This window comes from Alternaria infectoria, assembly GCF_024043175.1.
Source record: "Alternaria infectoria strain BMP 0036 chromosome Unknown scaffold_1, whole genome shotgun sequence".
NCBI classification, from domain to species: domain Eukaryota; kingdom Fungi; phylum Ascomycota; class Dothideomycetes; order Pleosporales; family Pleosporaceae; genus Alternaria; species Alternaria infectoria.
Window position 1 is genome coordinate 1811781 of NW_026250690.1, and position 20803 is coordinate 1832583.

At 52.8% G+C, this 20803-nt stretch overlaps 6 protein-coding genes across 6 annotated transcripts; 2 read left to right on the forward strand and 4 right to left on the reverse strand.

Moving 5' to 3' along the window:
- Positions 1 to 81: 81 nt before the first annotated feature.
- Positions 82 to 1731, reverse strand: J4E92_000631 (uncharacterized protein; the record flags this gene model as incomplete). The annotated part of the gene is made up of 2 exons (XM_051492046.1): positions 82 to 1020; positions 1078 to 1731. The coding sequence occupies 2 exons, from the start codon at positions 1729 to 1731 to the stop codon at positions 82 to 84; spliced, it is 1593 nt and encodes a 530-aa protein (XP_051357558.1).
- A 258-nt stretch (positions 1732 to 1989) lies between these two features.
- On the reverse strand, positions 1990 to 6090 carry J4E92_000632 (uncharacterized protein; the record flags this gene model as incomplete). Its single annotated transcript, XM_051492047.1, has 1 exon — positions 1990 to 6090. One exon carries the CDS (start codon positions 6088 to 6090, stop codon positions 1990 to 1992), a length of 4101 nt encoding a protein of 1366 aa, XP_051357559.1.
- Positions 6091 to 6389: 299 nt separating this feature from the next.
- J4E92_000633 (uncharacterized protein) lies at positions 6390 to 7475 on the reverse strand (the record flags this gene model as incomplete). Its single annotated transcript, XM_051492048.1, has 1 exon — positions 6390 to 7475. One exon carries the CDS (start codon positions 7473 to 7475, stop codon positions 6390 to 6392), a length of 1086 nt encoding a protein of 361 aa, XP_051357560.1.
- Positions 7476 to 12324: 4849 nt separating this feature from the next.
- Positions 12325 to 15524, forward strand: J4E92_000634 (uncharacterized protein; the record flags this gene model as incomplete). Its single annotated transcript, XM_051492049.1, has 5 exons — positions 12325 to 12848; positions 12903 to 12918; positions 12976 to 13619; positions 13758 to 14307; positions 14361 to 15524. 5 exons carry the CDS (start codon positions 12325 to 12327, stop codon positions 15522 to 15524), a joined length of 2898 nt encoding a protein of 965 aa, XP_051357561.1.
- Positions 15525 to 16612: 1088 nt separating this feature from the next.
- Positions 16613 to 17877, reverse strand: J4E92_000635 (uncharacterized protein; the record flags this gene model as incomplete). The annotated part of the gene is made up of 2 exons (XM_051492050.1): positions 16613 to 17652; positions 17709 to 17877. 2 exons carry the CDS (start codon positions 17875 to 17877, stop codon positions 16613 to 16615), a joined length of 1209 nt encoding a protein of 402 aa, XP_051357562.1.
- Positions 17878 to 18133: 256 nt separating this feature from the next.
- Positions 18134 to 20646, forward strand: J4E92_000636 (uncharacterized protein; the record flags this gene model as incomplete). Its single annotated transcript, XM_051492051.1, has 2 exons — positions 18134 to 20041; positions 20092 to 20646. 2 exons carry the CDS (start codon positions 18134 to 18136, stop codon positions 20644 to 20646), a joined length of 2463 nt encoding a protein of 820 aa, XP_051357563.1.
- Positions 20647 to 20803: the final 157 nt, after the last annotated feature.

The following is a 20803-nucleotide window of genomic DNA, read 5'->3' on the forward strand; positions in this document are numbered from 1 at the left end:
AGTACACAATCGATCGTCATATAAGAAAATTTCGCAAATCCATCGACATGAATCGACGAACCATAACCTTGCTTTTCACAACTAATTAGCCAAATTACTGACATCAGCGCTGCGCATTCTCTCCTTCGACACCAGAAGTTCTTTCGGAAACCATTCCGATAGCTTCCCACTCGGCCTCCCCGCAGCTTCAGGCAGGTCTTCGTCTCCACTCCCTGCAATTATGATACCAAGAGCAGCACCTGAAAGCCAAGCCCATACCATGCCTTCTCCCGAGAAGCCCGCGGCAATCCACTCTCCGCACGAGTCCTTGTCAGACACCACGCGCTTTCGTGCTTTGATATTCCGCCCCGTTAGCTTTGCATCCAAGCGACCGACGAATGGCATGTAATCACCAGTCAAACCAATGATACCAGACCACATCTGCTTCAACTCGGCACCAGCACCCCATTTGGGATGGAAAACCGCTGGAAAGACGCCCGTGATGTGTGCAGCGGTTAAAGGATCGAGTGAGGGGCCATCGTCATATCGACCGACCTGATCGATACCTTGCTTCAGCGATCGCACGAAACCGCCGCCAATCATCAAATCTCCTTTGGAACCAGTCATGGGTGGTGGCCGTTGTGTGACGTAGTCAAAGCCCTCGCCGTAGACTACACTCCATGAGCGCATGCCGTCAGCACATGGGAATGTTTGTCCTGGTTGCTGCGCGGACATGTGGGCTCTTGCACCTACGATCTTGCTGCGAAGACCTGGGACAAGATGGCTTGCGAAGCTGTTCGTCGTGTGGACTATATGGCGAGCGAATATCGTTCCTCGGGTAGTTTGTATAGCGTATGGGAAGTCTTCAGGCGCCGTGTCTGGGATGCCGATTGACTCTACGGGAGTGTTTGTCTCGATAGAGAGGGTATCATGAAAACCGTTGAGAAGATTATTCCAGATAGATGCAACGAACCGGTATGCCCAGATAGCGCCTGCTTCGTATGACAAAGCACCGACGACGCTGTTGTTGACACCGAATTTCTGTTTTCGTCAGCATCGGGAAGTTCCTTTGCTAGTCACCTCAGGGTGTCATCAAACCTTCTGTACTTCATCACCCTTCCACACCGCAATCTCAACCTCACGCAACCATTTCTTCAATACTTCGACATCGGCGACAGCCTTGGAGAAACTTTCGTCATCCATAAAAAAGTCCACAGTCTCGACCTTCCGAGCTTCGGCAGACTCAATGCCTTCGCTTTCACATAACTCTGTCAAATACTTGACGTGCAAAAGCTGGAAACGCGCTAGGGCAGCAGCACGATCTTTGGGCAACAGCTTGCTGAATCGAGAGAAGCTTTCGTAGACTGAAGGTTTGATGTGGCCGCCATTTCGAGCAGTCGCACCGCTGCACAGCTGTCGAGCCTCGAGGACCACCACTTTCTCATGAGTGTGAATATTGCGACGGCGTCGCTCGTGTAACAATGATCGCGCGACAGCAGCGCCAGCTATTCCGGAACCGATGATGACCACATCTACAGTTTCCGGCAGTTTGGACGAACTTGCGTCGCATAGTGCAGGGTGTGGAGGGTCGCTGAGCCAGTAAGTTTCGGATGGCTTGGGGACCGGAAGACCCGGGGGTTGTGATGCACGCTTCAGAGCTTGATCGAACTCGGTTGACAAAGCTCTTAAGAGAGATGCTGCTGCGATGAGAGCCTTGGCTGTGTTTCGCAGAATTGAGAGAACTCCGCCCATCTTGACCTGGATCTATTGACTGAGACAGCTGATTGCAGATTTGCTTGTTGTACGAGGATGGAGAGTCCCCTGTTGTGCATTTTCTTGGCAAAGTGGATGCCTAACACGATGTACGAAGTAAAAATACACCTCGCCTCTGGCAAACAATGGTTTGGATGCTTGTAAATCTATCATTTCCGTATCGTAAATGCCTATAATAACCACCCTAGACGCCAACCAATCCATGCATACCGAATCGCGTCTCTCTCCAAGCGTGCTCTAGCCGACCCATCGCCTAGCACTCTTGAACATGCGTGACCACGGGCCAAGTTCGCCCCATCCTTCTACATCTCGTGGGATATAGCTTCCGACCTCCTTCAAGATAGTGCGTTCGGGGTGCGGCATCATCGCCAAAACCCGACCATCGGTACTCCTCACACCACTGATACCCATTGGACTGCCGTTCGGGTTGTATGGGTATGTCTCGGTTTGCCTTCCGTAGTTGTCGACGTAGCGGAACGACACAAGGTTTTCGTTGTATAGCGTCTGTGGGCTCGAGACCGAGGAAGCAGATTTGGAGAAGTGAGCGCGTCCCTCGCCGTGCGCGGTGACGATGGGAAGTTTGGATCCAGCCATGCCGTGCAGGAAGACAGATGGCGGTGTGTTGGGTCCCTTGGGATCGAGCACCTCGACCATGCAGACACGCGCTTCGTATTGCTCAGACGCGTTACGCTCGAAGCTAGGCCATAGCTCCGCACCAGGGATCAACTCCTTCAACTTGCTCATGAACTGGCAACCATTGCAGACACCAAGGGCAAAAGTATCTGGGCGAGCGAAGAACGTCTGGAATTCCTTGCGTGTGTTGGGGTGCAAGAGGACAGACTTTGCCCACCCTTGGCCTGCGCCAAGCACGTCACCGTAGGAGAAACCACCGCAGGCTGCTATACCCACAAAGCCAGCGAGCGATACGCGCGAAGAGATGATGTCGGTCATGTGTACATCGATGGCAGTGAAACCGGCCTGGTGGAAAGCAAATGCCATCTCGGCTTGGCCATTTACACCTTCCTCGCGAAGAATGGCTACGCGGGGCTTGGCGGTAAAAGGTGACTTGAGGTTCGACATGAAGGGCAGAATGTTTTCGGCAGGCTTGAAGTTGAGGTTGTACGACAGGCCTGGGTCTTTGTCGTCGAGGATGTTCTTGAACTCGGCGTCGGCGCAAGCAGGGTTGTCTCGGAGCTTTTGCATGCGGTACGAGGTCTCTGCCCAGCGCTGCTGGAGCTTCTGGCGTGTGCTGCGGTAAACATTCTGGGTGCCGACGTAGAAAGAGATGTCTTGTTTTGTGGCCTCAGGTACGCGACCAATCTTCTTGATCATACCTGGAGGCGGCCCGCAGGTGGCAAAGCAGCGGTTGAAGGCAACTTCGTCCTTCTTCCTGATCTGGAAGACAGCTCCGAGCTCTTCGTTGAATAGTGTTTCCAGAACATCCTTTGGTTCGCTTGACGCCGCGATGCCGTCGAGCATGACCTCGATACCACATCGGCCGGCAAAGGCCATCTCAACGAGGGTTGTGAAAAGACCACCGTCGGACCTGTCATGGTATGCAAGCACGATATCCGACTCATGAAGTTGTTCGATCGCGTCAAAGTAGTCCTTGATGATATCGGCGTCGTAAACATCGGGTGCTTCATCGCCGATCTGTCCGAATGTTTGTGCTAGGGCAGAACCGCCCATGTGTTTCTTGCCTGCTGCTAGATCGACGAACATCAGGACGGTTTCACCGACATCCTCAACCCTCTCTAGAGCAGGTGTCCATGTTCGATCTGTGCGGTTGACAGGGGCAAATGCAGTGATGACAAGCGACATGGGTGCTGTGACTTCCTTGGCCTCGCCGTTGTCCGACCACTTCATCTTCATGCTCATCGAGTCCTTGCCGACGGGAATAGATATGCCGAGCTTAGGGCAGAGATCCATGCCGATAGCTTCGACGGCCTCGTACAAGGCTGCACCCTCTCCGGGATGACTGCTTGCAGACATCCAGTTGGCCGAGAGTCGGACTCTCGATAGCCTATCGAAGAGGCTTGCTGCAGCAATGTTCATCAAAGACTCTGCGACTGCCATCCTGGCAGATGCGGCCGGCGAGATGAGCGCCAGGGTCGGCTTCTCGCCCATAGTCATAGCCTCGCCAGTCCTGACACCAGCCAGTAGCGATGTAGCTGTTACCGATACATCAGCTACTGGGACCTGCCATTTGCCAACCATCTGGTCACGGACAGTAAGGCCACCGACAGTGCGGTCTCCAATGGTGATCAAGAAGGACTTTGAGCCTACGGCTGGTAGGGTGAGAACTCGGTCTACGGCTTCGGCGATCAAGCCATCCTTGGGTGTGTCGGGAATGTACATTGACAAGCTGCTGTCAAAGGCGGGGAGCCTCAACTTGCGGCTCTCGACAATGCGGGACATCTTTGGTGGCTTTCCGAAAAGTGTGGCCATTGGAAGATCGATGGGTGTAGGGTTCTCCTTGGAGTCCCTGTCGTTCAACACTAGACGCTGCTCCTTGGTAGCCTTGCCAACGACGGAGTAACCACATCGCTCACGGTGGCAGATACGCTTGAACAAGTCTAACTGATCAGGGCTGACTGCAAGCACATAACGCTCCTGAGCCTCGCAACACCATATTTGCAGCGGGCTCATGCTCTTGTCAACATTGTCGATCTCGCGTAGCTCGAAGATGGCGCCAAGACCAGAGTCGTGAACAAGCTCGGGCAGCGCATTGGACAGACCGCCAGCTCCGACGTCGTGAATGAAGAGGATGGGGTTCTTGTCGCCCATGGAGCGACACGCGTCAATGACTTCCTGCGCGCGCCTCTGCACCTCGGGGTTGCCTCGCTGCACACTGGCAAAGTCAAGGTCGACCTTTCCTTCGCCGGACTGGATACTGGAAGCTGCTCCGCCACCAAGGCCGATAAGCATGGCAGGTCCACCGATAACGAGCAGGTGCGAGCCAGCCGGTACAACGTCAGGGTCCTTGAGCGCGTGCTGCGGCCTGACGGTGCCCACACCACCTGCCAGCATGATAGGCTTGTGGTAGCCCCGTAGCTCCGATTCCTTCTCGTTTGTGAAGACGCGCATGAGCATGGTGCGGAAGTAACCGGTGGTGCATGGGCGGCCGAACTCGTTGTTGAACTGGGCGCTGCCGATGGGAGCCTCGAGCATGATGTCCTGGCTGCTGGCGATGTGCGCAGGCTTTCCGACGTCCTTCAGCTCCCATGGGCGTTCGAAGCCCTCGATGTTCAGGTCGGAGACGGTGAAGCCCGCCAGTCCAGCCTTTGGCTTGGATCCACGTCCAACGGCTCCCTCGTCGCGGATCTCGCCGCCAGAGCCCGTGGCGGCTCCGGGGAAGGGCGATACCGCAGTCGGGTGGTTGTGCGTCTCGACCTTGCAGAGGATGTGTACCGTCTCTTTGGTGCCGTGCCACTCGCCCGTCAGGTCGTTGGGTGCCCAGAAGCTCGCCTCCTCGCCGTTCAAGACAGCAGCATTGTCGCTGTACGCGCTGACAACGTGCTTGGGGTTCTTCTGGTGGGTGTTGCGGATCATACCGAACAGCGACATGGGCTTGCGCATGCCGTCAATGGTGAACTCGGCGTTGAACTGCTTGTGGCGGCAGTGCTCCGAGTTGACCTGGGCGAACATGAACAGCTCGACATCGACTGGGCCCCTCTTGAGTTCTTGTGTGTATGCCTCTACGAGGTACTCAATCTCCGACTTGTCCATGGCCAGGCCCAGCTCGCGGTTGGCGTGGTCGAGGGCGGCATGGGCGCTGTTGTACTCGTCGAACTTGATGGTCGTGGCCTGCGCAGGCTCGCCCTGACCGAAGATGGCGTCGAGGTTCGGGGCGGTGCGGCTGATGGTCTGCGTCATGCGGTCGTAGAGATGGTCGCGGTTGGGGATCTCGTCGGCTTCGAGGGTGCGGTCGAAGGTGGCGGCGATGACCATGCCGCGCTCGATGCGCTTGACGGCGCCTTCGAGCGTGCAGGTGCGCGCGATCATGGAGGCGAGGGAGCTCCATGGCGATATCGTGCCGGCGCGCGGGCAGATGTAGAAGAGGACCGTCTTGTCGTCGCGAGGCTCGCCGCCGCGGTTGACAGCGTCGAGGAGGACCTGGGCGAGGCGGTCATCGCTGCTGGGGTATTCGCCGTAGTGCAGGATCTGCTGCAGCGTCTTCAACTCATCGTCGGCGAGTTGCTTGAGGGGGTTGACAAAGTGCACCCACAGCGAGCGCACTTCGGTCGCGCCAATGGCCTGGGCGAGGCGCTGCAGGCGGAACTCGGAGAAGGCGGACGAGCCCGGGAGGATGAGATAGGGGTCCTCGTTAGACGCCATCGTGTGTGACGCCGAGTCGCTTTCTGGGAATCGTAATCGCGGGTGTCCGAAGACCAGAGCGATCGCGGACGCGTTCACATGGCGGGGGAGGGGGAACTTTTAGAAAAAAATCGGCGCGCGTCACTGCCGCCGAATCCTTGCTCTTTTCTGCGCCCCGACTTTCAGCATGCGGGCCATTGAGATTTCCTACTTATCCAACTAAGAACGGCGTATCTCAAGGTTTGGGAATATGAAACTTGCTCTCATGTCTGTCAGATGCTATTGCCACACCAGTCTATGTCTTCCGCTATCTGGCTGTCTCAAAAACTATCCAGATGCACGCCGACCCCCTTCTCCGCGGCCAACTCCATCAAAGCCTTGCCAATCGCGATATCCATAATACCCACACCAACACTTTTATACACGACAAACCCTTCTTCAAGCCACTTCTGCACGCCGTCATCTTTCGTCAGCCCATCCACCTTTCCCACTTCAAGCATCTGCTCCGATTCCAGTCCCGCTGCTACTAGCTCACCAGCCTCGTCCATACATCCTTTGATGCTATCAACAGTGATTAACGCTTGATAGACGTGGGAGGCAAAAGAACCGGAAGGGTTGCTGAGATTCTTCAATAGCTCTGGATCAATCTCTTGCATGTCTAGACGGTAAGACCCGATTGCAGCGATATACCGAGACTTAGCAAGGCCAGCGTCCGACGTGAGGTACGAAGCCGGGAACAGGGGAGATGTGCTGGGTGTTGTGCAGAACATGACATCCGCTTCTGTGATCAAGCTCTCCAACGCATCTTCTTTCTCATCGAAAAATCCCATCTTGATATGTTCGCCGACTTTCGATTGTGCCAGTGAATCAAGTAGTTCCTTCGCTCTTGCACTTGACCGGTTGACGACTGTGATCTTCCGGATGTCATCTCCTTTCAAAAGGATAGCAAGGCGAATATGCCATTCTGCCTGCTTGCCTGCTCCAAACACAACGATGTTTTCGGTCTTCTTCCGGTACCGATACAGCAGCATACTCCCCAGCGCTGTTCGAAATGCCGTCAACTCTGCCGCGTTCAATACGCCTACTGCTTGTCCTAGCGCGTCGCATATCGTAAGTACACTTCGAAGTGCAGACTTGGGCTTCTCTCCCGGTGGAGGGGCTTGAGATGGCGCGACACCGACTATCTTCACACCGATAGATGATGGTGTTGTTGCTGGCATGAAGAGGCTGACTTGGCCGTTTGGTCGCGCGACATGCGCGCGATGTGGTTGGTAGGGAACTTCATCGTTACATGAGTATTCGGTAAGGGCTTGGTTGAGTGTTGATGCAAGGTTCTGGACGTCGGATGGAGAAATGTTGTGGAGGAGGGATTGGATGTCGGCGTCGGAGAGGACGGTAAAAGTCATGGTGGTTACGAGAAGGGCCGACTTCAGATGTCCGGGAACTTGGTGAACTGCGTTCGATGAACTTTATGCTGATCGTGCGATGGATTCCTTCCTTGTCTTCCTTTCTGCGCCCTATCTCGGTGTAATTTGCTGTTGCCTAGTGTTGACGTTGCCGTTGTATGCGGAGATGCTTGCCTGCGGGTACTGTCGGGCCACTGCCCCACTATATCCTTGGGCAATGGGCAAAGGATAACAAAACAGCGATATAATCGTACGCATCGACACATTCCTTGTGTGGAAAGGCAAAGCCGTCGCGCAGAATAAATTTATGCAAATGACACGTCGTCCACAATTCCCTTCTTCCCTAGCACGGCACACCATAGCTTATCCTGATTGTCATTGACTTGAAGACCGGGCCTTGTCAGCCAAAGGTCAATCCGCGAGACAAGAATTTCCTGTCGGTCGGTGGCTCTGGTTTAGGCCACACATGGGAACGTGGAGTTATGGGTGAAATCGGATCGAGAGTGTCGCGCCTCGTCAAATCTCCTTCCAGGTCGTAGCGGGGCTTGATCTCGCCCAGGCTACGGAACACGTCCCCGCAGCTCTTTCGTCGCAAATTGCCCAATCTATGGGTGCTAGCTGACTCTGATAGAGTTTTTCGAAGCACTGGAATACCATGTTGGACCTCTGGAGTCTCCTGCTCTTGGACCACCAACATGTCCTCTTTGATCAAGTCGAGGAACTCCCTGAACTCAACGGTACAGCGTCGATGCTCTCTCAATTCATCCATAACCTGGAGCAGTTTAGTGATAAGCAATGTTTCATCTTAGTACCCATCGTAGTTTAGTGAGTTTAGTATGGAAAGTCAACTCAATAGACTGACCTCGATGACTGCAGACTTGACTTTGGCTCTTTTCACTCCTGCCTCGAAGTATATAGAAAAGAACGTGTCACTAGGTATGTCTGCCATAAAGGGATCGCTTGCCAGACGCCTTTCGCCAAATCGTTCAACCAGTTTACGCCCCCCAAGATACCACGTAATGAACTGCAGGTATACACATCCAAGAGCCCATACATCACATGCGCTGGTGAGAACGCCGTCGAGCTCCATCTCAGGCGAGCGATATGTTTCTGAGTTCGGCATGCGTCCAGTCCGCCTCGTGTCCCAAGAATTCTCCGTGCTAAAACGAGCAACTCCGAAATCGGTGATCTTGAGAATACCATGGCCGCCTGGAGTCACGTCGTCTGGATACCAGAGAATGTTTTCCGGCTTAAGATCTCCATGACGACCGAATAGATTTCTCATCACCCGGGTTGGGCTCGTATTCTCAACTGACCCAAATTGTTTCTGCCTCCCGACCGCCTTCCGCACCGGTGGGTCTGAGCCGTAATTCAAGATGGCGCCAGAGAGAGTGGCGTACCGATGCACACTGTTCAGTCCAGCGGCAAGGCCAAGGCATTGGTCTACAACCCATGTACCCATCTCCTCGACCTCGGGCGTACGCTGCCTCCAAAAGTCGAACAAATCGAGCTCTGCCCATGGGAAGATGAGATGATAAACCCCGTCGTGTTCATAAGTAGCTAAGAGGGTGACAAGGTGATCGTGAGCGTGTTTACTATCGCTTAGCTTGGTGAGAATGGTAGCTTCTCGTCTGAAATCCTTTTTGTCGCTTGATCTCAAGGCTTTGATGGCGTAAATATTGCCATTACCCTGATGCGGTCATTGTCAGCGTTCCTCACACCTTACAGCTGGAAACAACATTATAACGTACCTTCATCTTGTCTAGACGATCATGTTCGGGGTGAATTTCTGTCTCAAAAACTCTACTAGATCCTCCTCGTTTTGGAACCTCGGTGTAGGTTAAGAATGGCAGGATTGTTTCAGAGTCGAGATCAACATGAGGGATGGCAGCACCATCGGCGCCGATAAAAATCGGCACAAGAACACTCCATTGGTGCTCTAGAAATTCCTCGGCGTAGTCCTGCCTCTTGAACGAGATAGGACCAGCTTTTGAGTCGTGTCTGCTTATCAGCGAATAAGAGCCGTCCGGTCTGTCGGAATGTGGATCTCTCTCCAGCGGAAGGTGTTTGTCGCAGACACCAGATTTGATAAAAAGTCTGATCTTCGATGGCTGCTTCATAAGGTAGAGGACCGTGAGGATCTTCACGTACGGCGTGCCATCGTCAATGCTCAAGCGCTGTTTCCCTATTCTTCCGAATTTCGAATAATTCGAGTTCGAGAGCTCTCGCTGCACTACCGCGCTCGTAACGATCTTCTCAATCTCAACCTCTGGTAGGAAATACCTTCGAAGATGCGATCGACGTCTAGCTTCCCTAAGTCTATTCGGAATCTGTGATGTAGAACTATCGCTTGGTAAACGCGTCTGTGCCCACCGCCGCACAAATAAAACTGGGTTGACTGCATGTTTTCGGATGTCAAAGGCATCCGATCTCTTCGGCACAATGATGTCCGTCAGCCTTTTCTTAAAGGTCGTGACCTCCGTTTGTAATGGTACTGGAGGCGAAGCCGTACTATCCAGTTCCTTAATAGCTTTGAGATCTGTCCGGGTAGCACGACCCGCCTCGGATGGTGTGTTTAGCTCGCACGCAAACAGAGGCTCGCTAAGTGGCCGCGGTCTTCGCTGTAGATCTTTCTTGCGTCGTTAGCTAGAAGCCGATGAATCATTGTGTTCAATATGCACCTCGTCGTCCGGTCTGATTGTTCAAACTGCTCGACGTGAAAGCCCACCCGCTGCTGCGTGTGGATGAGTCCACCTCTACATGATCATTTCGTGGCTCAGATCGGTCATCGTGAGGCGAGCTCAGCCCCGGCTGATGGTGCGGGATTACCGATGAGCTTGCGACAAAGGCCATCGTATGTTTGGGTTCATGGCAGTACCAGTCGGCTTGGAACGTGTGCCCGAGGCATCATGCTTCCTGCAGTCTTGTGGGCTCGATGTAGCCAGTGTGCTCAATGTCTAAACCTTGAAGGTCTGCTGGGCGGTACGTACTTCCACTGAATGTGGGGTCCGAGTATGCAGAATGGTGGAATCCCTGCTAGAGGCGTAGGCTACTGGACAAGGTAGGCAGGTGTGACAGTCTATTGCTCTCAACGCGTGCCGTCTATCGCAACCCCATCGCTTAGAGCTGACGTGCCTCGAGTAACACCCGGCTTGGCCAACAATGTAAACATCGCCCAGAGGAGGTCCAAGTGGTTTGATCCCATCGACCAAGTGCTGGAGGAATCGACCAGCATCGAGAAGTATAAGTCGTCGAGACGCTGCTCCTTGTCAAAAGAACGATGTATGAGGCGGCCTTAGCAAATGAATTGTGTCATCTCGTATCGCGTGATGCAAATGGATAATGGCACTGCATGAGGCAGGCAAAACATCCTCGACGCCCCCAACATGCATTCATTACATACCCATAGTTGGTGTGTCGGCTAGGAGCATGATTGGTTGTCCAGCATACGCTGTGGCTGAAAGATCCTTGACTGCTGTGGTAGACTCAGCCCACCGAGCGTCAAGGACTTCGAGTATAACAGCGACAGAGACACGGCGTTGTCCCCCCAGTATCCTCACAAAGATTCCAGTATCAACATTGCGGATAATCATGGTCGATCTGATCAAGAAGTTCGAAAGTCCCTTCCGGAAGCCATCGTCCAAGCAACGAAAACCGTCCGACCCGAGCGCGCCGAATCTGGATATCAAAACTGTAACTCAATCGGTTGACGCCGCTGAGATTGATCCGGAAAAGTTGATGAAAAAGCTAAAACAAAGGTTCCCGTCTGGCTTCAAGGTTCATGTGCGAAAGACCGGGAAGATAGGAAGTAGAGGCTCACTAACTTGGGACTGCAGATGATGCACAATACTTATATCATCGAGGCCACTGAGGAGCTTTCACTGGTATGCTGGTACCTCTTGACGATACTCGCTGTGTTGTCTGACTTCATCGCATAGGACGATATAGAGGAGTGCCGGTAGGGGTATAAGGTTTGGAGACAGCGCTAGATGGTCCGTTTGGCTGTTCTGCCTGCAGCGAGGGGGCCGCATCGTGCGTCGCAATTCTGATCATTACCGAATCGATCGATATGCTGCTGTGAACTCGTGTGATGGAACCTTGAAAGGTTGCAGAAATGGGCGCGTCTATCAGGGGAAGGTACGCGCCTAGCGAAGTGGGGCTATCTTGCAAAAGCAAACGTCATTACGCGACAGCGAACGCGACGCGCCCCCAGCCTCGTGATAAACATGAATCTGCGTCTTTGGACGAAGTTTTGCTTCACAATGCATTTATCTATCAACATGCTCAACTGTAAATCTTTACGACACCTCATCCGCTTCCGAACTCAATGCGATAACACTGAGAAGCTCGAGATTACCCCGGACGACAAGGCTGGCCCCCACACTGCCTTTCCCGATCCCAGAGCAGGCTGTGCCGTAAGAGGAACGGCAATGCATCTCGGCTGGTGGTCTGGATACAACCTTGGAAAGGTACGGCACGATGATACCCACACACATCCCGGCCGCCTTGCGCTACGCTTTGACCGTCTGTTCTGCGCGCTGGTTTGTCGATGGCCCCTTGACCTTCGAGCAGCTGAGAAAAACGCCTCGCTGCCTGTCGCGATGGTGTGGCGAACTTATGTACAGCTGCTGTACCCCATGCCTAAGCCTGATAAGATCTTGGTCAGCCGGTATTGGCTCAGTCGCCCCAACGCATGTCTGCGCTTTCATAAAGCCTCGTTTGAGCGTGCCATCATACCTTACGTGCATATTGACAGCAGGTCTCGAGGAGCTTCGAAATTTCATCAAAACTCTGACCATAGAGCCAAACATCTGGAGAAAGGGTTTGCTTTCCGCGATCGACGCGAATCATGGCAGACTGCAACGAGAATGCGGCATGTCAAGAACATTCAAGACCCAAGGACTGCGCAGACGACACAGATAGTGATGACGAACCAAGCTTCCAAGAAAAGCTCAAAAACTTGCTGTCATCTCACGCAATCAAAAGCGCGTTCGAGAAAACACCTATCAAGTTCGTCCCCGAAGGCATCATCCACGAGCTGATTACGGAAGACCAAATCAAGGCCGCCTTGGATATACAAGCAGCAACAGTTGAAGAAGACGAACTGGTGGGATTCACACGTATGCGCGCGAAAAAGATATTTGCTATCGCAATCCACGTACAGCCAAACAAGATAGTCGCAATCATGAAATGGTGGAAGAAGAATAATATGGACGATGGCGATCTGCCGATCACCTTTCGGCCTGGATGGAAGAGGCAGTGGCTTTCGGAATTTTGCGAAATGCAATGGATGTTCCTCGCTCCTGTCTTCTCGACAACTCAATACAACCGCAATCTCGATGACGCCCACATCTTACCTTTCATTTCCAAAAGGTCAGATTCTGGTAGAGGATCTTTCGGCGTGGTGTCACAGTATGTGATACATAGGAAGCATCTGGATCCGGTCAGTATGCGGGTAGCTTTTTGAACATTTGTGGCAGCGATCGCTGAATCGAAGCAGCCGTTCCTGGATCATAGTTCGTTCGCAGTCAAGGAGATTCAGCCTTCCGATAACGCGCAGGAAGTTGCAGAACATTGGGAAAGAGAGGTCAAAGCCCTCCGAACCATGAATGAGTTGAACCAAGATCACATCGTTCGTTTCGTTACAGCTTTTCGACGCCGTAGAGAGCACGGCGACCCAGATCACTACCTGATATTTGAATGGGCTGATGGCGGAAACCTCCGCAGCATGTGGAAGAGGGAGCATTCCCCAATATTGACGGCAGCATTAGTCAAAGATGCTATGTTCCAGATACTGGGACTTGCCAGAGCACTCGCGGCTGCGCACGACCTCGACAAGACCGGCGCATCATACCGCCATGGAGACATCAAGCCGGAAAACATTTTGTGTTTTAGTAACGGCCGCACGATTGGTACTCTCAAAATTGGCGACTGGGGTGAAGCGAAAGAGCACGGACAGGTGACAGACATGCGTCCCAGCAAAACCACAGCAAAATATGGCACTCGTGTCTATGAGGCCCCTGAGGTCGAAACGGGCGTCAGAGCTAAGTACCTGGGTCAGTCAACAAAGCGCCGCTCTCGACTATACGATGTCTGGGCGATGGGATGCATCACTCTCGAATTCACCATATGGCTGTTGAAAGGGTATGAGGGACTTACTCAATTTCGTCATGATCTTGGGGAAGGGAGCTTTTACGAAATAACAATCGAGAACGGAAAGAAAGTAGCTCATGTGCATGGAACTGTCATGCTTTGGATGAATACATTGGCGGGAGACCCCAGATGTCAGGCCGGAAGTACAGCAATAGGGGATCTTCTGGAACTTGTGAGAACATCACTACTGGTTGTTAAGCTTCCACGAAGGCTCGGTTCGAATCTTTCAGAACTCCCAGAACGACCTCGTACCGACTCGGTCGTCTCGGAGGCAAGGCTTGAAGCAAGTGTTACTCCCGCGAACAACACACCCTTTGACCTTGAGGATATCCCAGATGTAACAACAGCTGTAGGAATTCCTTCTTTCAGCATCACTCCTGCTGAAGCGGAGCCTGAAAGAATCCCCATACAGCCTGAACCCGAAGCGCAAGGTCACTCACGATGCCTCGCAGCCGAATTCTGCTCGCGAATGGAATATATTGTCGCAGAAGATCCGGATGAAGATGAAGGCTATTGGCTTACATGTTGGGTACAGCCTGCAGAACTCCGCTCGACGGCAGATCTTATACTACCACCCTCTCCCACCACAGAAGTCTACTCTGGTGAGGTCTTCCAAAAACCAAGCTGGGAAACCAATCGACCTACCGTTGGAGGGTTGATGGCACCCTCCCAGAAGAGGGTAAGTTGACATCACCGATCGTCAGTATCACTAACGACTAACTCATGATGTAGATAGACTACGCGCCTCCAGAACTCGATGAAGATGACTGGAAGTACCAGTCTGGCAATGATCTTGCATCAAGTTTGTTCGTCTCACTCAGGGAAAGCAAATCCCTAGGGTCGTCCGACAATATCTCTCAATCTCGACTCTGCTCAGATTGCATCTGCCTCCAAGAGGAGTTGTTCACACCAGGATTTTCTAAGTCGTACGACGTGCACATCCTTCGAATGAGCGCCGAGAGAAAGCACTGTGACTTGTGCGTCCTGCTCTGGCAGACTGCTATCCGAGACGGTGGCGTGAAGTTTGCGAGCATCAAGCTTGAGCGGACTGGTTCGTTTCTCCGGATGAAAAGCAATGGCCTTCCTGTACTGTCCATCGTCCATTATCCGGAGGAGCTCTCTAGGGTTACCAGCGATGGCCAGGTTGGATTTGTTCAGCTCCCAGAAGCAGGTAGCACCGCTCACCTTGAGGTGCTCCAGCACTGGCTCCACGATTGCAACGGCCATCACGGATGTTCCCCAGCTCAGCATACAGCAAATAGCACAAAGATCCGGCTACCAACGCGGTTAATCGATGTTGGCACAGATGAGGATGACACAATTCGACTGTGGGAGACCGAACCATCGGATGTGGGCGAGTGGATTGCTCTATCGCATAAATGGGGATCTCGACATCTTTCTACCACACCCGAAACCCTTCAAGACCACCTAAACGGTATCAAGATCGGCATCCTCCCAGCCACATTTAAGGATGCGGTAATCGTAACCCGCGCACTTGGACGTCGTTATCTTTGGATAGACTCACTTTGCGTGATACAGGGTCCACAAGGCGACTTCATGACCGAGGCCAAGCGTATGGAAGCAGTTTATAGCGGCGCCTACTGTGTTATCGCGGCTAGTTGCGCTACTGACCACTATGACGGCTTCTTGAAGCCTCGCACTCGACGAGAGTATGTTGGTCTGAGTGGTCAAGGCAATGGTCAACACCCTTTCTACATCTGCCAGAACATCGATAACTTCAAGGACCATGTGCTTGGTGGTGAGTTGCACAGTCGTGGTTGGGTCTTACAGGAGCACGCTCTTGCCCGTCGAACGCTTTTCTTCACGGAGCATCAAACTTACTTCGAGTGCGGTAACGGCGTGCGCTGCGAGACGTCAACAAAGTTGGATAAGTAATTTATACCCACCGCTGTCAAGATGTTCAGATCGACTGACATTCTCCAGCCCACTCGCTGCCTTCCTTGGCGACCCAGATTTCCCACATATGGTTTCCAATGCTTCCCCTGGCGAGAAGATCTTGCGCTTTCAAGGGCTGTACCGTAAATTCTCGCGCCTAGGTCTATCAAAAACATATGACCGACCTACTGCAATCGACGGTCTTCAGCAACGTCTTCTTCGCACGATGCGAGTGAGTGGTGGGTTCGGAATTTTTGACGAAGGATCTAAACTGGGTCTCCTCCGACGAAGCCTGCTGTGGTGCCGGGGCGCCGATACTGACAGTTTGTCTCGTATTCACTTTCCAACAGAGAGTGTCGTCGCCACGGTTCCATCGTGGTCATGGATGGCATACACTGGCGGGATCGACTACCTGCAGCCTGACTTCGACAACTTTGAGTGGGAGGAGTTACAATCGCCTTGGTCATCCAAGGGTCCAACCAATGTCTCAAGCACGGATTTCCACACAGCAAATATAGCCCTCGACGCTACAGCGCGAGAATACGATTCCCTCAAGGCAGGGCTGCAAGGAGAAGGTGACCTAATATTTGACACGCCAAACGGGTCCACGGCACCACAGAGGTATTGTGTAGTCCTCGGAAAGGCGAAAGGCAGCATTTCGCCGGCGATTCAACAACACTACGTCCTAATCGTTGCTGCGACCGCACAGAGAGACCGTAACGGTGACAGAGTGTACGAGCGTGTCGGGACAGGGTGTTTGTCGGGAAGATGTATATCATCCGGTGGGTTCAGGGTGAAGATCCATTAGTTGTAGTCAGCCTGTCGTGTGATCTCCGCGATGTTCAAACCGATACTGGAGTTCGAAAAAATACTGTAATCATTCGTTGCGTCTATTGGTATATCTACTGTTTCTTCACGTAAATGCGTCATGCCGAGATGGAAGTCGTACATACTCAGGCGCCAAATAACTCCACAACGGCTAAAACCCTCGTAACGTGAGCAAGTACAATCATATCAGTCATTTCCGAGACGACTGTACGCTGCACATAGCTGTAGGCAATACGCAGCAGCGTTACCCAGACTAGAGCTCAGTCCATGCCGACGTATTTGAACCATAACGGCCGACAATCCTCCCGGTTCAGCCACTTCTCGCCGTCTGTAAACTGACCAGTGACGCAACCGGAACACTTTGGACTGTTCGGGCAGTTGAAAAAGGGTATGTGTTGGTATCCGATGTCTCGGAACCAGTGTATCTTGCTCTTGTCTTCGAAGAGTCCCAGTGCGACGCTGTGTACTGGAGCGTCGCCCCAACGTTCGTAGAAGAAGCCTCCAGCGCGATCGAGATGGTCGAAATAGTCGCGGTACTTTTTGCTCCTCCAAAAGCTCAGGTCGCCTATCTCGAAATTGGACCAGAAGTGGCATGTTGAGTAGCCATGGGCTTTCTTGTTGTTCTCAGGCCGGCGCTGGTCGTCTTCCAGCCACTCGCGCGCATTGTTTGGATGTACATATCCCGGATTGTCTTGGATGAACTTCTTCGTTTCTGGCCACAACGTCGCAACGCTGTCGGCGTTATCGTAGATGTTGACGTTGAAACCGTACGTTTTGTTGTGGTCTTGCATCCAAGCAAAGACATCGTAATCCACATCGCAGAAGAAGTGGACGTTTGGTTCCACCCGCCAGTAGTATTGGATGTCCTTGAGCGCAGGGTGCTCGCTGAACATGCCGCTGTTCCACCGACACATCTGGTGATAAGACTTCTTGCCCATGTACTGTACATCCAGCGACGTGAGCAGGGACACAGACTCCTCGTACAAGTCCATATTTATCCACGACGGAATGTCCCAGTGTTCGGCAGGGACCAGTTCGTATCGTACTTCGGCGTTGGTAGCTGCTCGCGTGGCCTTTTTGAACTCTTCGGTAAAGGGCTTATCGTTGAAGAAGGTCCAGGGGTAGTTGAACTTGTGGTTCCAAGTACGCTCAAGGTCGCGCATGCTTTGCAGCATGTCGTGGAGCTCTTCATTGCGGACTAGACTGAGGATCGTGGCGTTGATGCGCGTGCTCGCGGGATTGTTTGGGGCGTAGTTGTCACCGTCGACTCGTCGCAGCGGCTCGGGAGGTTCGCCGGAGGCTGATCACATGATTAGCATCTATAATGGATTCATACCATATCCCAGGCTGCCTTACGATCCAATTGGGGGTCGTGGTCCCAGTCGCCGAATTTGTTGGTCGGAACTTTGCTCGGAATCTCGACGGGTTTCTCGGAACCAGGGGCCTTGAGGATTTGCACAAACAGATAGACGAAGATGCAGAAAGTGGCGCCAGCCAAGTAGCGCATGCCCTTGGGAAGCGCCATGATAACGAGCAGTTGCAGTTGCGGTGGCCGAGGGTTGGGACACAGTCCCGCCTCAGAAAAGTCGCAGGAGCGCTCAACCTCGAGTTTCACAGCCGGCGGTGACGCGGTGCGTGATCACGCTAGCCTGCATCGGGCATGATGTCTCTGTCAAGTGGAGCCGAATCAACCGCCGCAAGTCACCACAGCCATATCACTACTACCGGGATCTTATTTCCTCTGGCGTCATCGCGCGACGGCAGATGAAGGACGCGTTATCATGGCCCAAAACGCGAAAGTCTCCGGACTTACGGACGAGCTGATACAGTCCATACTGAGACACGATCATGCAGCAAACAAACAGGCCTACAGGCACGCCAGGGAGATTGCATCGCGCAATCTTCGAGGGCACCAGTATGCAAGAACGAATCAGTTCGACGTTACGGCGAGCTTTGCCGGACTAGATGAGAAATTCCGTATCAAGAACCGCGATGACCTCGCTGATGCGCTCCAATCACGGCTTCAAAAGTTGGAGGCGTATACGAACAAGTTCAAGCCAGAGTTCCTATCTCTGTTACTCCAGCTCGCCGATCGGCCTCTTGAGAACACCCAGGTCGAAGCCTTAGAGCTGCTTAGACCCCCTAGCCCTCCGCCGCCACTGACTTGGGCGGAGATCCTTGAAGACGACCCCTACAGCGATGAGGATATCTGGAAGGACATCGACTATGCCGTGGACTCTTCGGGCGACGAGAAAACGCCCAAAAAGCGCAGGAAGGCTCCAAGCACACCACCGACCAATTTCGACGCAGATGATACTTTCGATCCCGAAGCCTGTATCTCATCTACAGAAGAGAATCTTGTTACCAAGCTGGAAGACGCGCAATTTTGGACCTCGGGCGCGGATCGCAGTAGCACTGGCGTGAACATAACAGAGCTGCAGGCTGTGCGAGAAACGCTATTCATGCTTGGTGGGCTGAAGACGAGCTTGTACCGGATCGAAAAGGACAGCATTACCCCCAATGGGACATATACTATTGACAACAATCAATCAACCGCTATAACACATCTCCTTTCTCAATTCGCCGACACTGGAACACGTATAGAGGCGATAAGACGCTGGACGCTGCAACAACGAGCCAAGAAGCCACCGTCATCACCTCTTGTCCAGACCTTCGAGGCCGTTGTACGGAAGCGACTACTTGACTTCGACCACTCCTTATCCACAATGCAGCAGAGATATCTCATTCCTGATACGCCACTTCCCGTCAGTTTGTTGCCATTGCACGGCGATGTGCGGGCACTATGTCACCCTATCTTACGTCTGGCGCCGATTGTCGATGGTCTGAGTCGATCAACGGCAACTCAAGATCCATCGATACCTGTAAATCCCTTTTACCACCTGGAAGCATTGTACGAGCAGACTACTCTAGCGCAGATGACGCTGGAAGACGAAATCTTTGCATACACGTCGAAGGTATTCTTTGAGTGCTTACAGACATATCTGAAGCCAATCCGACGGTGGATGGAAACCGGCGAGCTTGGTCCCGACGAGGAGAACTTCTTTGTCATCTCGAGCGATGCACTGAGTGAAGCTGCTTCCCTTTGGCACGACCGCTTCATGCTCCGCCGTAATTCTGAGGAACACATGCAGTTGCCTGCGTTTCTACAGCCAGCTGTTAAGAAAATATTCAATACAGGCAAAAGCGTTATTTTCTTGAAAGAACTGGGCATTTATGATACAGGTTTACATTCCTCACTGGCAGAGCCGCGCCTCGATCATGAAACAGTCTGCGATACGTCATCCGACGTACCCCTCTCGCCTTTCCCAGAACTGTTCCAGACAGCCTTCGAGACATGGATACGTAGCAAGTACTCAGTCGCCTCAAATGTTCTTCGTCAACACATCTTCGAGACTGACGGCCTGATGCGTGTGCTACATACATTCGAAACCCTTTACTTGGGCAGCAACGGTGCCGTTTTCGAGGACTTTTCCACTGCAATTTTTGAGCGCATGGATGCCGGCAGACGTGGTTGGAACGATCGATACGTGCTTACGGAGCTTGCACGGGGCGTTTTCGGTACGATCCTCTCTGGTCCCGACACGGAGAAACTTGTCGTTCGTTCTATGAAAACGAAGGCGCAAGGAAGCTTGGTCAAGGGTCTAGCCGCCGTTTCCGTGGATTATGCGGTATGTATCGGAAGAATGCTCTTATGTGCCCCAGCTAAAGATCTTTCTAGGTACCTTGGTCGATTCAAAACATTATCCAACGCTCGTCCATACCCATCTACCAAGAGATCTGTACGTTCCTGATGCAGATCTACCGAGTCAAATACCAACTGCAACGCGCGCGCATTCGCGCATCCAGAAAGAATCGTCCACCGATGTTCTACAGACTTCTGCAACGCTTGAATTGGTTCGCCGATATCCTCCGTTCTTATGTCACCGAGACTGCCGTCTTCCTGACCATACGAGACATGAATTCGGCAATGGAAAAGGCCGATGATATCGACGAGATGTCTCAGATTCACATCAAGTGTATGGAAAGATTGCACCAGCGAGCGCTCTTGTCGAAGGAAGTGAAGCCAATCCATAAAGCGATCATTGAACTTCTGGATCTTGGTGTGTTACTTTCGCAGGCTGAGGGTAAGAGCCATAAGCATGTAGATCAGGAGTTCGAAAGACTTCTCCCTTTCGTGGCAGCGGGTCTGCGAAGCACGGCGAGGGTTGGGGAGCCCATGTGGGAGCAACTAGCAGATCGACTAGAGGCATTCTCAAATGCCTCCAAGCCCTAGTTCCAGTGTGCTTTATCGTAGCCCTGTAAATGTAGAGGTAATTCGGAAACTGCAGCGCTGCATCTTCTTCCAAGCGTCCAAATGGACTTGTGCATGTGCACTATCTGTATTTCTCATACACAAGATGCTGACGTCGTCCATGGGCGCTCTTCTTTCT